The 15,942-nt window shown below is 39.7% G+C and overlaps 2 protein-coding genes across 9 annotated transcripts; both read right to left on the reverse strand.

The window, feature by feature from the left end:
- Positions 1 to 5,854: 5,854 nt before the first annotated feature.
- LOC308157496 (uncharacterized protein) lies at positions 5,855 to 7,844 on the reverse strand. 4 transcript variants are annotated; one of them, XM_080531055.1, is made up of 9 exons: positions 7,725 to 7,844; positions 7,583 to 7,643; positions 7,452 to 7,502; positions 7,096 to 7,140; positions 6,948 to 7,012; positions 6,709 to 6,826; positions 6,433 to 6,501; positions 6,282 to 6,339; positions 5,855 to 5,998 (listed from the first exon to the last, which is right to left on the reverse strand). In XM_080531055.1, exons 1-8 carry the CDS (start codon positions 7,769 to 7,771, stop codon positions 6,310 to 6,312), a joined length of 486 nt encoding a protein of 161 aa, XP_080387181.1. In that variant the 5' UTR covers positions 7,772 to 7,844; the 3' UTR covers positions 5,855 to 5,998; positions 6,282 to 6,309. The 4 variants fall into 4 exon arrangements, with proteins under 4 accessions (XP_080387181.1, XP_080387182.1, XP_080387180.1 ...); XM_080531056.1 differs by lacking the exon at positions 6,282 to 6,339; XM_080531054.1 differs by having other exon boundaries at positions 6,282 to 6,501.
- Positions 7,845 to 10,953: 3,109 nt separating this feature from the next.
- Positions 10,954 to 14,259, reverse strand: LOC308158978 (uncharacterized protein). Of its 5 annotated transcripts, none has more exons than XR_013937473.1 (10): positions 14,220 to 14,259; positions 13,522 to 13,672; positions 12,711 to 12,978; positions 12,551 to 12,601; positions 12,195 to 12,239; positions 12,047 to 12,111; positions 11,808 to 11,925; positions 11,532 to 11,600; positions 11,359 to 11,438; positions 10,954 to 11,097 (listed from the first exon to the last, which is right to left on the reverse strand). XR_013937473.1 is itself a non-coding variant. In XM_080532700.1 (10 exons), exons 4-9 carry the CDS (start codon positions 12,557 to 12,559, stop codon positions 11,377 to 11,379), a joined length of 360 nt encoding a protein of 119 aa, XP_080388826.1. In that variant the 5' UTR covers positions 12,560 to 12,601; positions 12,711 to 12,978; positions 13,522 to 13,672; positions 14,220 to 14,259; the 3' UTR covers positions 10,954 to 11,097; positions 11,359 to 11,376. The 5 variants fall into 5 exon arrangements, 4 of the variants coding, with proteins under 4 accessions (XP_080388826.1, XP_080388828.1, XP_080388825.1 ...); XM_080532700.1 differs by having other exon boundaries at positions 11,359 to 11,430; XM_080532702.1 differs by lacking the exon at positions 11,359 to 11,438.
- Between the last annotated feature and the right edge of the window lie 1,683 nt (positions 14,260 to 15,942).

Below are 15,942 nucleotides of genomic sequence, written 5' to 3' on the forward strand. Positions count from 1 at the left end.
GTTAAACATTTTGTTATAAGATATCAAAATATGTTATGTCAGTCTATAAGACTGATGGAAAAAGATTATAGTAGGTCAGTATCATCATAAGATGAACGAATGACCTTTATTGTCGCTGTAACAGGTACAACCAAATGTAACTAAAATAAGGTGACAACACCCAGTTACAGTATTCACCAACGTTTTGTTTTCCTTGTCTGCAGGCAACGCTTTTGAGTGAGTGTTGTGTTATTGAATGAGCTCTAGGCTTTCCCTTAGAGTCACTTGATCCATAAGCAAATCAAAATGTGATTAATGAGGGTACGCAGTGTCTTAAATTGGAATATAATGACAGTTGATATACAGAAAAAAAGTTGTTATGTTGCAGATAAACACTTGAGCTGATTACAGGCACAATGTTTTGAAATAAGCCATCTTTCACCGATCCAATGGGCTGGTACGTATCTGTCAAGATTAGCAAAATGTTGCGCTGTGAATATTGCAATACGTTCAGTTTCCACATTAAGAGTGAGTGTTGCATCTTGATAGCTTGGTTGAGTCCCCTCCTAACCACTGTTAATTCCCCCAGACCCATGGGTGTGACTGGTGAGCGAAGTGATGACGACAGAGTGGTTGGGAAGGAATTCCTGATTTAGGATGGGAAATCCCCAACAACATCGCTGGAGATTTGGGGTCACAATATTCTGCCTGACACCCCATACATACAAGTCATAGGAGGAGGATCCACTGACATTATACAGAGTTGTTTGTAAACAAATAGGGCTTACTGTACTGTACTGTTCTCTATTAGATTAAATGTTCATGTCCTTTCCTTAATTAAATGAGCTTTAACAGACATTGAGTACTAGTTATGGTAGCTATGCAACAGAGTAGGAAGTCACCAGACCCGAGTAGCAAAGTATTTGAAATACTTACAAATACTTTGAGTGTTTGCTTGGGCCAGCCTGGAGTGCCATATGGGTAAGGTTTGCACTTTTGGGACTACCGGTACTCTGTTGGTGCCATTGTGCCAGGGAAACTCAATCAAGCACTGCTTTGTAAAAGTATTTTTAAATTATTTATAATATTTGAACCTAGGTCTGGAATGGTTGAGGGGCTTTCTTATGTTAGCTGTTAAACTGGGATACAAAAGATCCTCTGTTTCTTCCCAGCTTGTCAGACATGACTCAGGCTAAATGAGAGACGTCTCTAGCTGAAGGGCCTCCCTCTCCAAGACACTCCCAAAAACTGCACAGGGGTCACTCTCTGTAGCACCGAGCCTTACCTATAGCTTTACCTATATAAACCTTACCTATAGCTTTACCTATATATAAACCTTACCTCAACTTTGCCTAAATATGGATTTCTCAAGCTTCTACTCTCTGTGATTTTTATCTGCTTTAATAAAGAAAGTAATATTTATCAACTACCATAAACATACAAAGAATTCAGTTTGTTATACTGCTTATTACTTTTAATTATAAATTATTGCTGTCGTCATGACATTAAAACACTTTATGATACATTTGAAAGGACAAATGTACAGTATGTCATGTTACTAGCTTATATGATACTGTGTCTCCTCAGTACAGTATTGAAGAGCAGTGACTAGACTTTGTGAGAGTAGCTTTGATGCCTGTGGTGGAAAAACAGTCAATGTAGGTCAATCTGTGAATATGATGCAATATCTATACCTGGCTAATGTCTGCATATGCAGACTGATATATGAATAGCTTACATAATTCAGTTTCACCTCATTCAGTCTTCCTTAGTGAGGTTATGCCCACCATCTGACTTGATGCCCAACAAATGTTTTAGATATCCATCAACGCTTCAAAGAAAATAAACTAGAATGACAGACGTGTAAACCTCAAAGTTTCAAAGATCATAAAGCACACATTTTCTCTCGGGGAAACCCCCTCACCTTGGTTTATTTGTCTTGTATACTAGTCCCTATGTGACCTCCCCTTGGAGGAAAAAAAGAGTGTAAACGTCAACATGACCCCCTCCACCTTTGGCCAGGGTATACGTGCTGTTGGACATGTGTCTGAAATGAATTCAGCTGATTGCACACCATTACATATCCACTACAGATGGATGATTCACACTGTAAACCTCTCACTATCTTTACACCATCAGGCAGGGGAAACACTTGAACACTTGAGCCTTTGAAGAGTGCTCAGGCAAACTGTTTGTTCTGACTATAAATATTTTCAGGGATGTTGTTTCTCTTTTCTCTCTGTTTATTGGGGTCATGTGACTGTTAAACTACAGATCTGTATATTAGGCTAGTCCATATACGTCATGGACCATCTCCCGGGACCTTAAGTGGGAGCGGAACACCGAGGCCCTCACGAAGAAGGCCCAGAAGAGGATGTTCTTCCTCCGGCAGCTGAGGAAATTCAGGCTGCCGAGGTCCATGATGGTCCAGTTTTACACGGCCATCATAGAGTCCATCCTCACCCACTCCATCATCACCTGGTTCCCTGCTGCAACGACCAAGGACAAGGCCAAGTTGCAGCGGGTGATACGTTCAGCAGAGAGGGTGATCGGCTGTCCCTTGCCCTCCCTCAACTCCTTGCATGACACCAGGGCTCTGAGGAGGGCAAGAAAGATCATGGCCGACCCCTTCCACCCCGGCCACGGCCTCCTCACCCTGCTTCCCTCTGGAAGAAGGTTGCGGCTGCCTAAGGCATTGAAGGCCCGCCACAGGCTCAGTTTCTTCCCCTCAGCCGCCAGGCTGCTAAATGACTCTGGCTTCCCCCTCCCCACGCCTCCAAGTCTGCCCAGGACTGAACAGGCACTAGACCTTGAACAACTCTGCACTGCACTTTATATACAGCACTATCCATGCACTGTCTGTCCTGTGTTGTCCTGTTTTTGCCTGTTTTTGCATTTGTATTGTACTTGTTTTGTTCATATATATGTGAAAAAAGCATAAATGCACCTTCTGTAATGCCAAAGCAAATTCCTATATGTGTCAAGCATAATGGCAATAAACGTTATCTGAATCTGAATCTGAATCTGAATGGTGAACTCAAGGCCTCTGTTATTAAGCCGACTGGTGAGAATGTAAAATGCTAAATGTTTGGTTTGACACTGGACACCCTTTTTGTATATTTTTGCTGTTTTATTTTTCATTCGAGTCAATTGGATTTAAGATCCATTCCTCTAACCCTAGTCCTCCAGGTCCTCTAGTTCCAGTCCCTCAGCCCAAGCCCCTACAGCCTCAGTCCTCCATTCCTCTAGTTTTCTAATTTTCTTTGATTGTGATCCCATGAGGGTCAAAGGCACTCTGAGAAGTGTACTGTGGACTTGTTATGCCCACGCTCAGTCAGACACATGAAGGACCTGGAGAGACGAGGTTGATACTAAGGTGCTAATATTTTTAGATATGGATACCATCTATGTAGAGTTGATGGTCTAACTTCCGAATAATGGACATAATATACGCTGACAGTGGGTGCGTTCGTAAATACACTCTGGAGATTTGATCAGCACTCATGCAATGCCTCTTGTCCAATCAAATGACTTGGTCGCTCTATGACGTTGAACCCAGTGTGCTCCAGCACTCTCAGAGCGAATTTACGGACAAACCCAGTGTCTCCTCCTCCCAACCCCATGCAGCTTTGTGACATAGTGTGTGCGTCAGGGCCATGAGACGAGTAGGGTCCATCTGGAGTAGGGTCCATCTGCGCGCAACAAATCCAACACCCGGAAATGTGTTATGCAAATATGCAGGCGCGGTATGATGACGTATGGTACATCATATTTCCGGGTGATGGATTTGATGCGCGCAGCGCAGATGGATACACTAGGAGTAAACCATGAATCGCCTTACTACGGCCTTACTACGGTGAAAACTACGGAAAAAAACTAATATGTAGAGTACAGTCCTATCAATTGTTCGAAAAGGAGTAGGAAGAAGCCTGTCCTACCCCTGTTTATACTTAACAATTATGCTTACATTATATAATCCAATTAATTAATACATATATTTCAGTATCATCCGTTCTAATACTTTTTCATAAAAAATAATTTAAACCTTTTTTTAAATAGAGCAATAGAGCAATATTTCTGCTTTCCTTCATATTTTCTTCATATTTTTGACATTAGGAACAAGTTATTAGTGTGATCACGATATCCGACCTCATGTACAATCTGTACTGCAGTAAAAATGTGGAACGCCCTTCCTATAATCTTAAAGGAGTGCAAAACACTGCCCACCTTCAAAACCACTCTCAAAAAACATTTACAGGAGGCTGCAATCCGTAACTGGACCCTCTAAATCAAAAATCAGATTAAAAGACCCGAACTACCCACTGTACATACTTTGTGTTTTGTCCCCCGCCCCCACCTGTGGTGTATGTCCCCACCTGCCCTACCCGCTGTACATACCTGATGTTTTGTTGTATTGTTCTTCCCATGATGGATGTATTTTTATCTTGTAGATAGTAATAGTTATTTGTCTGTATTATCTTGTAGATAGTACTAGTTTGTTTTGTCGGTCTTACATGTAACGATGAATTGAGAATCAAGGACCCCAATTGAAATAAGCCAGTGGCTTTCTTGGGTTTTTATCCTGTTAGTTGACCTTGTATGTAATATGTACTTTCATGTACCTACTTCTGCAAATCTTCTAATAAAGTTTTCAATCAATCAATCAAAATCCTCATAGCTTTTTTCTGTAGTGTAATCAATGGGTTTAAAGTGCTTTTATATTCATTTCCCCATATCTCCACACAGTAACTCAAATAGGGTAAGACAAGACAACAATATAGAGTATACAACATCCTCTGTTCCAGAATATGTTTTGCCCTGCACAATACTGCAATACTCCTTGATACTTTGGATCTAACGTATCTTATATGAGATTTCCAACAGAATTTACTGGGCTTAAAGTGCAGACTCTCAGCTTTAGGTTAAGGGTATTCACATCCAAATTGAAGGAAGGGTTTATGAATTATAGCTCTTATGTATAATAACCAAAAGTAATTAGACAATTGACTCAAAAGCTGTTTCATGGGCCAGTGTTGGCTATTTATTCCTTCATTATTTCTTTATCAATTAAGCAGGTAAAAGGTCTGAGTTGATTCCAAGTGTGGCATTTGCATTTGGAGGCTGTTGCTGTATACGCACAACATGCAGTCAACAGAGCTCTCAATGCAACTGAAACAGGCCATCCTTAGGCTGTAAAATGCACTTCAATTACATCTGGATTGTTTCATTTCAAATCCTTTGTGGTGGCATACAGAGACAAAATTATGGAAATTGTGTCACTGTCCAAATACTTCCAGACCTAACTGTATATAAATAAAAGAATGTCAATGACCCCAGGTGAGGGACTTTATTAGGTCAAACAGGTTTGAGGGGTCAGGCAAAGGACTTGGTGGAGTCAGGCAAGGGTCAGGCGATCATCGTTGTAATCCATGGAGCAGGGCAGGAACCGTGGTGCAAGGTGCTGGGCTGGAGGTGTCCATGGTGCTGAGTGCCCACTGATGAGCTAAATAAAACATTATATTTCTGATGTCAACAGCACTAGGGCTCCTTCACAAAACCCTTACTGGAATCTTCATACACTCTGTGAATTAGTCTTTACTTTCTGATGAGTCAACAGCAATAACCCCATCCAGTGCGACATGTAGATAGCATATATTTAGAATATGTAAAATGCAAACACCAGAAATGCAAGAAAGTTTATGAGGTATACCAAATGGAATTAATAACAAGTGTTACAACCCTTCTGTCTAGAGTAAAATAAGGGCCTAACAGGGTAGAGTGCAGAATGTACAGGTGTGTTGCAACACAAATGCCCAAAAAAAGTGTACAAGGGATCAAATCAATTCAAGCTTTATTTGTATAGCGCATCTCACAAGATACGACTCAATGCGCTTCAATCAAGACATCATTGCTGATTGCACTTTAGCACAAGTGCTCTTTCAACATTGTCTCTATGGTCTTTCAGCTTCCTTTTCTTCTCACATTTTCGACCATATAATGGTGAGACAGCTGCTTCTCACTGTTGAGACAAAATGTTATAAAGAAGTGATTAATAATTAATTTAAGAAACTCACATTCATCAGTGGTTGCAAACTGTCATGGAATTTGTATTAGCACTCTCCTCATGTTTCCAAAATGCATTGCAAATGCAATGCACTAACAAGTCATTGGTCACTCTTCGTTGGTGTTGAACTTGTTGAGCCCTTTCCTAAAATAATAATACAGTGCTTAACCATGTTACAATGAAAAGGTGCAGTTAAGTACTGAATGAGTCACTCACTTTCTTTCCTTGATCATTCTACCTCAAGTGTCCTGATAGAAAGTGTGGTTTCACTTTCCAGGCTTCTGACATCTTTGTCCCTGGTAACAGGATACACACATAAGCATGACTATGTGTACAGCTGTGAATGGTGGATAGTATGTTTGTATGCAATAAACTTCATTCACACTAACCAATTCTTTAGGAGGAAAGCTGTAAGGCCTCTTGAAGTACGTGTGGTCCTCGTCAGTGTCCAGTGGCATCTGTACAGAGTCCACCATTATTGCCAGTATGTTTTACATGAAAGGGTTAACTACTTCAAAAAGAGATCCAGGCTGGATTCAGAATGACACAGTACCACTAAACATATTGCATGTGCCATAAAGTTGCATGGAGTATGTGTTTTAGGAGCAGTAGCCCATTCAGAAACAGGCACACGGTCATAGATACTTAGTGAGAGATGCACTGACCATGGTGTTGCTTGCATGACTCCTTTTAACACTTGAATAGGTCCTGAATACAGGTGGGACACTGTCGTGAAGGGTCGCTCTGCCTTCCTCACTAAAGTGAGCAAACTTCCTTCCATATCTGAAATTAACACACATTATCTTCACCGGAAGGTTGAATTGTAGGGCCAGGTGTTACCCCAAAGTCCTCTTGATAATAAATGTACAAATACAATTATTATTTTTGTAGCACTGCAGCATACCCTTCCAGCCCAAGGTTTTCCACCAGGACAATACACCACCACCTTCTCAGGAGAGACATGTCATCCTAAAGAAAGAGCAGTTACTCAATTTGCATTCAAAGTCTTATAGCATATTGATATAATGGGTTCTTGTTTTCTTAATACTTACAATGCTGAAGTCAAAGGTAGCCTCCATGGCGAAATACCAGGCATACTGTAATGAGAAAAGACACAAAGACAAGATTACCATGTGACAGCTTATAACTCAGTGAGAAGGTAGTCACACACATCCAATGAAATGTACATGGCTGATAACTCCATAGGAAAGTGATATGAGAGGTCTGCACACATGAATGTTCCTTAATACCTTTTATTGCACACCTTTTTATTTGCAAATGCACAAACAGAATGTTGGTCAGGACTAAGTGGTGGTCAGTCATTGTTACATACATTTACACATTTTTTTGATGGTTTTAAGGAACAATCAAGTGTGCCATATCACTTGGTGGCATTACCATAACTCACCATTATCATGAAGACACCACAGTCATTGCCACTGGTCTGCCTCGGAAGCCCCTGTACGAAGAAAAGTTAGTTAGAGAATAGTAGGTAATTATGACTATAGCTATAATATGATAGTAACATTCAAACAATACCTCCAAATCCAGACCAGTCTTCTCTGTCCAGGATCCCGCAACAATTTTCTCAGCAACACCCCTGGGCAACCAAGAATAAAACTAAGTCAAACAAAGAAGTACACACCTCCTACAGGAGAGAAAAAAGGAACAACATTCGTACCACTGCTGCTTCAGAACCACTTCACACCATGCAAGTCGGTCGATCATGCTTATTTGCAAAAGTTCAATGAGGAGGATTTCTCTGTGTTTCTCTTTCCTTGTGTTGGAAATGTGTCTATTTAAGTCCACTCCAGCTTTCGGGAAGCCAATCCTTTCTGAATGTTGGACAAACAATCAGTACATAATGCATGCATTGCCACAATGCCTCCTGATTGAACACAAGTCTTTAGAAATGGCAGTAACATTAGACAGGTCAGGGGACCGCCAGGACACACATCATAGGCAGGTCAGGGGACCGCCAGGACAAACATCATAGGCAGGTCAGGGGAACGTGACCGCCAGGACACACATCATAGGCAGGTCAGGGGAACGTGACCGCCAGGCAGGTCAGGGGAACGTGACTGCCAGAGCAAAAAATATTTGGGGCAACCTTAATAGTGTTCTGTAGGCTTCAGAGGTGAATCCCCTTGGAGTTTTGAAATACTGCGAATCTAGAAAGAAAATTTCTTTCTGGTGTGGCCTCATTACCTACAGGGAATAACGCATTCTGGACAATAAGCAAAAAGGACACTTTGGGGGTAATACAATAGACACAAACTCACAAGCAAATGGCATATGAAGGTTAAAGCTGAGAAATGCTCAACTACATTGTATGTCTTTATAATCTACTACTGTGGATGTCATATGTTGCATATAAAGTTATGCTCTGTATATATATAGGAAAGCAGAAATATTGCTCTATTGCTCTATTTAAAAAAAGGTTTAAATTATTTTTAATGAAAAAGTATTAGAACGGATGATACTGAAATATATGTATTAATTAATTGGATTATATAATGTAAGCATAATTGTTAAGTATAAACAGGGGTAGGACAGGCTTCTTCCTACTCATTTTCGAACAATTGATAGGACTGTACTCTACATATTAGTTTTTTCCCGTAGTTTTCCGTAGTAAGGCGATTCATATGTACCATACGTCATCATACCGCGCCTGCATATTTGCATAACACATTTCCGGGTGTTGGATTTGTTGCGCGCAGATGGATACTATAGTCCATCTGCGCGCAACAAATCCAACACCCGGAAATGTGTTATGCAAATATGCAGGCGCGGTATGATGACGTATGGTACATCACATTTCCGGGTGATGGATTTGATGCGCGCAGCGCAGATGGATACACTAGGAGTAAACCATGAATCGCCTTACTACGGTGAAAACTACGGAAAAAAACTAATATGTAGAGTACAGTCCTATCAATTGTTCGAAAAGGAGTAGGAAGAAGCCTGTCCTACCCCTGTTTATACTTAACAATTATGCTTACATTATATAATCCAATTAATTAATACATATATTTCAGTATCATCCGTTCTAATACTTTTTCATTAAAAATAATTTAAACCTTTTTTTAAATAGAGCAATAGAGCAATATTTCTGCTTTCCTTCATATTTTCTTCATATTTTTGACATTAGGAACAAGTTATTAGTGTGATCACGATATCCGACCTCATGTACAATCTGTACTGCAGTAAAAATGTGGAACGCCCTTCCTATAATCTTAAAGGAGTGCAAAACACTGCCCACCTTCAAAACCACTCTCAAAAAACATTTACAGGAGGCTGCAATCCATAACTGGACCCTCTAAATCAAAAATCAGATTAAAAGACCCGAACTACCCACTGTACATACTTTGTGTTTTGTCCCCCGCCCCCACCTGTGGTGTATGTCCCCACCTGCCCTACCCGCTGTACATACCTGATGTTTTGTTGTATTGTTCTTCCCATGATGGATGTATTTTTATCTTGTAGATAGTAATAGTTATTTGTCTGTATTATCTTGTAGATAGTACTAGTTTTTTTTGTCTGTCTTACATGTAACGATGAATTGAGAATCAAGGACCCCAATTGAAATAAGCCAGTGGCTTTCTTGGGTTTTTATCCTGTTAGTTGACCTTGTATGTAATATGTACTTTCATGTACCTACTTCTGCAAATCTTCTAATAAAGTTTTCAATCAATCAATCAAAATCCTCATAGCTTTTTTCTGTAGTGTAATCAATGGGTTTAAAGTGCTTTTATATTCATTTCCCCATATCTCCACACAGTAACTCAAATAGGGTAAGACAAGACAACAATATAGAGTATACAACATCCTCTGTTCCAGAATATGTTTTGCCCTGCACAATACTGCAATACTCCTTGATACTTTGGATCTAACGTATCTTATATGAGATTTCCAACAGAAGTTACTGGGCTTAAAGTGCAGACTCTCAGCTTTAGGTTAAGGGTATTCACATCCAAATTGAAGGAAGGGTTTATGAATTATAGCTCTTATGTATAATAACCAAAAGTAATTAGACAATTGACTCAAAAGCTGTTTCATGGGCCAGTGTGGGCTATTTATTCCTTCATTATTTCTTTATCAATTAAGCAGGTAAAAGGTCTGAGTTGATTCCAAGTGTGGCATTTGCATTTGGAGGCTGTTGCTGTATACGCACAACATGCAGTCAACAGAGCTCTCAATGCAACTGAAACAGGCCATCCTTAGGCTGTAAAATGCACTTCAATTACATCTGGATTGTTTCATTTCAAATCCTTTGTGGTGGCATACAGAGACAAAATTATGGAAATTGTGTCACTGTCCAAATACTTCCAGACCTAACTGTATATAAATAAAAGAATGTCAATGACCCCAGGTGAGGGACTTTATTAGGTCAAACAGGTTTGAGGGGTCAGGCAAAGGACTTGGTGGAGTCAGGCAAGGGTCAGGCGATCATCGTTGTAATCCATGGAGCAGGGCAGGAACCGTGGTGCAAGGTGCTGGGCTGGAGGTGTCCATGGTGCTGAGTGCACACTGATGAGCTAAATAAAACATTCTATTTCTGATGTCAACAGCACTAGGGCTCCTTCACAAAACCCTTACTGGAATCTTCATACACTCTGTGAATTAGTCTTTACTTTCTGATGAGTCAACAGCAATAACCCCATCCAGTGCGACATGTAGATAGCATATATTTAGAATATGTAAAATGCAAACACCAGAAATGCAAGAAAGTTTATGAGGTATACCAAATGGAATTAATAACAAGTGTTACAACCCTTCTGTCTAGAGTAAAATAAGGGCCTAACAGGGTAGAGTGCAGAATGTACAGGTGTGTTGCAACACAAATGCCCAAAAAAAGTGTACAAGGGATCAAATCAATTCAAGCTTTATTTGTATAGCGCATCTCACAAGATACGACTCAATGCGCTTCAATCAAGACATCATTGCTGATTGCACTTTAGCACAAGTGCTCTTTCAACATTGTCTCTATGGTCTTTCAGCTTCCTTTTCTTCTCACATTTTCGACCATATAATGGTGAGACAGCTGCTTCTCACTGTTGAGACAAAATGTTATAAAGAAGTGATTAATAATTAATTTAAGAAACTCACATTCATCAGTGGTTGCAAACTGTCATGGAATTTGTATTAGCACTCTCCTCATGTTTCCAAAATGCATTGCAAATGCAATGCACTAACAAGTCATTGGTCACTCTTCGTTGGTGTTGAACTTGTTGAGCCCTTTCCTAAAATAATAATACAGTGCTTAACCATGTTACAATGAAAAGGTGCAGTTAAGTACTGAATGAGTCACTCACTTTCTTTCCTTGATCATTCTACCTCAAGTGTCCTGATATAAAGTGTGGTTTCACTTTCCAGGCTTCTGACATCTTTGTCCCTGGTAACAGGATACACACATAAGCATGACTATGTGTACAGCTGTGAATGGTGGATAGTATGTTTGTATGCAATAAACTTAATTCACACTAACCAATTCTTTAGGAGGAAAGCTGTAAGGCCTCTTGAAGTACGTGTGGTCCTCGTCAGTGTCCAGTGGCATCTGTACAGAGTCCACCATTATTGCCAGTATGTTTTACATGAAAGGGTTAACTACTTCAAAAAGAGATCCAGGCTGGATTCAGAATGACACAGTACCACTAAACATATTGCATGTGCCATAAAGTTGCATGGAGTATGTGTTTTAGGAGCAGTAGCCCATTCAGAAACAGGCACACGGTCATAGATACTTAGTGAGAGATGCACTGACCATGGTGTTGCTTGCATGACTCCTTTTAACACTTGAATAGGTCCTGAATACAGGTGGGACACTGTCGTGAAGGGTCGCTCTGCCTTCCTCACTAAAGTGAGCAAACTTCCTTCCATATCTGAAATTAACACACATTATCTTCACCGGAAGGTTGAATTGTAGGGCCAGGTGTTACCCCAAAGTCCTCTTGATAATAAATGTACAAATACAATTATTATTTTTGTAGCACTGCAGCATACCCTTCCAGCCCAAGGTTTTCCACCAGGACAATACACCACCACCTTCTCAGGAGAGACATGTCATCCTAAAGAAAGAGCAGTTACTCAATTTGCATTCAAAGTCTTATAGCATATTGATATAATGGGTTCTTGTTTTCTTAATACTTACAATGCTGAAGTCAAAGGTAGCCTCCATGGCGAAATACCAGGCATACTGTAATGAGAAAAGACACAAAGACAAGATTACCATGTGACAGCTTATAACTCAGTGAGAAGGTAGTCACACACATCCAATGAAATGTACATGGCTGATAACTCCATAGGAAAGTGATATGAGAGGTCTGCACACATGAATGTTCCTTAATACCTTTTATTGCACACCTTTTTATTTGCAAATGCACAAACAGAATGTTGGTCAGGTCTAAGTGGTGGTCAGTCATTGTTACATACATTTACACATTTTTTTGATGGTTTTAAGGAACAATCAAGTGTGCCATATCACTTGGTGGCTTTACCATAACTCACCATTATCATGAAGACACCACAGTCATTGCCACTGGTCTGCCTCGGAAGCCCCTGTACGAAGAAAAGTTAGTTAGAGAATAGTAGGTAATTATGACTATAATTCAAACAATACCTCCAAATCCAGACCAAAGTAATGTCTAATGGATTTGATGAGTGGTACCTTTCGATGTGCTTCTTGACGTTCTTCTTGTTGAGTACTAAGTTACAAAAACAACATGTTGTTGATTGGTACCTTGACCTCGATATCTGGGGGGCTGTCTGAGACGTAGTTGCTGGAGCCGTCGTCCCCACAGCAGCTGGGAGTTGAGTGCAACACTTTTTTAAGTGATTAAGAAAATACTCCTTACGCGTAATGACTCGGGGGCAAAAGCCACAGTGATAATGGCTGTTGGTCACACAGTCACAGTGGCATTTATAAAAAGCATATCCTAAAAGAAATAAAGAAAGTGATTTAGAAGATAGGCCTACTAGAAACATACCAATAAGTTGTATTTTTGTAAATACATAATTTGAAAAAAGGTGTTTGTGAGAACAATACATAATCATGTCACTAACAATAATAGACCCCTGGTCTGAGGTAGATTACTCTTCCTGCTACGACTGGTGAATTGATGATTCACTTGCTTAGTCAAATGTATTGATTAAAAGTCGCTTTGGAAACAGGCGTCTGCTAAATGCCCAAACTTTTATTAAATAAAAATTCGATAACATAGGGTCCATGCCTATAACTTGAACTTTTGCATTTGAATTAATAATTAAACCCACATTAGGTAATTAATTCAGCGTTGCTAACAGGTCAGAACCGTAATATAAATCTAATGTGGAATGTGAAAGCTCACACAAACATCAAATGAGCCCACAATGTCTGATCTAAAACTAATTTACACCAAGGATGTGCTGGGGCACAGAAATAACACATTAACACCATTTAAAATTCAAATGATGACATGATAATATATAGGTGGACTTACCTCCATATTTCACAGCAGAACTATGGTGGAACTGCATATGAGATAGAAGAGCAGGGTACTTCCCTGCCTTGTGACAACATGGACACTGGAATGTGTCCAAGTCCAATCTCTTAAGCGCAGGATATTGTCCATCTGGAAACATCATGTTGGTCTATGGAAGAATAAAATATAATTAGGTGAATGTATCGAATGTGACTCCAAATAACTTTCATTTCCTTTAAATTGAATATTTCATTCCTTTAATTCATCTTGCTTGAAAATATGTGACCTGAGCTCAAAATATTATATGTGCAACCTACATACAACAGTGAACACACTACCAAAGTTCGAAAATAGCATATAGTTCATCTTTAACTTAGTGTTAGTTGTAATAATTACCACGTGAAAGTCATTCCCTTCCCCCCACCTGAGCGCGGCGTTTTTTAGCCCTGCCGGCTGTACATGTTTATCTTTGTTTTGTCACTATTTGCACTTCTGGTTATATGCATAACTGCATTTTGTTGTTGGTACTTGTACTCAGCAATGACAATAAAGTTGAATCTAATCTCATATCTGATAACGCTAAACCACATAGAATTACCCAATTAGATGAACAAAACTACAGCCAAATGCGTAACACATGCAACAACCTAAATAATAAATACATATATGAAAACTATAACATGTTCATTAATAATATTTCGAAATTCAATTCTCACCTGAGCTGCATTTGCCATTGTACTTGTAATTCTTCTTCTTCTTCAAAATCTCGCGGATTCTCGCGGTTTCTTTTACCGACGCGCTTACGATGACGTGGCCCAACACATTTCCGGGTGTTGGATTTGTTGCGCGCAGATGGATACTATAGCATGAGACAGTAACAAGGTCCATGTGTGTCCAACTCCTTCCTGTTGCCTCCCGAACCTGAGGGGGTAAGATTAACAGGATGACAGCGTCAGGAGCAGGAAGTTAGGGAGGAAGATAATAACAAGGGAGGGAGAGAGAGAACGGGAGAAAGAGAGAGAATGAGATAGAGAGAGAGAGTGAGCAATAGAGAGAGAGACCGTCGGGGAGAATTCATTTCAATAATCCTTCTGTTCTGAAATTCGAGATGTTCTGATAATTAGCATATTTTTCACCAGGAAAAAGGTTGTGTAGGGTTTTGAAGACTTGATGAATACTATATGAGTGCTCTATAAAGCCTTTATCAATTGCAATGATGAAAGTGTGACCAGAAATGATCTACATTTTGACCACGGGACCAATGCTTAGGAGTGGATCTGACATTTGCTCTGAGTCACAACATAATTGGTCATCGCTGTCTCATTTGGGTAGGCCTCAGTAAAGACACGAAGATACTCAGCTCTGTTTGTAAACAATCAGGAGTTGAGTCTAGAATCCTATTCTATCAACATATGGCATCATTGCGAAACATCTAGGCAATGTCCTATTTCGTCAAAATAGAAGACATCTAGGTAATATCCAGAGAGTGGTCAGACTGACCTTATGTCTCACCAAATCAATCCAATAAAAACCTATAGTTAGTCAATTAATTAAAAGATTCATCATAAAGTGTCTGGATCTCAATGTGAGGCCTCACTTAGTCAAACAGCTACAAGAGGATAGTCATTGGGAGGAGTCCATTAGGAGTCCGTTTGATGGATTGTTGTTTATGATATAGAGTGTGGTTCCCAAAGGGAAGGAAAGAATCCTTCTGTGATTGCCAACCCCCTCTAGTCATTTAGTTTTATTGTGATCAATGTGAATGATTACATTCCCAGAATACACAGACGTGACGTCATCAAAGTGTGAGTAAAAGTCATCCTTTCAACCAATTCATCCAGCAGACACGTTCTCCCTCAAAGACAGGAGATACTGTTGACTGAAACCATCACAGCCACATAACATTTTCAATAACTGCTCATTGGTAGTCCGTTTTCTGTGTGCGTCCACATCATTCTTATATACATAAATACTAAGAGAGTTAACTTGAAAGACACAGACTACGTTATGTCGCTTTTGTAGGATGTTCTCTCAGTCCCCATGACCCATCGGGCCTCGTCGATTGTTGACATTCAAATCAGCATGCTAACAAAATTATATTAAAAAATGAAATGTCATGTTCAGAGTCAGAGCAAATGCTCAATAGACTCTTCACCTGGAAAAAGGTTAATAAGCCTTACACAACAGCAACAAAAAGAAAAGTAGGCAATACATGATTCTGCCCACAAAATCATTCAACAATCATTCATACTGTAGAGAAACATGCAAAGCCTGTCAATACGCACATAACACAATTGTTAGATTTTTTTTAAACTGCCTTCCCAATGGGACCAAATTACAGGCAACGTGTAAACTGCTATTATAATTTAGGAGACTTCATCACAAACTGACAAAGCTAAATTTATTAACATAATAAAAATCACAGTGGAATATTTGGCA

This window comes from Nansenia antarctica (genome assembly GCF_963989245.1).
Source record: "Nansenia antarctica genome assembly, chromosome: 5".
Classification (NCBI taxonomy): Eukaryota; Metazoa; Chordata; class Actinopteri; order Argentiniformes; family Microstomatidae; genus Nansenia; species Nansenia antarctica.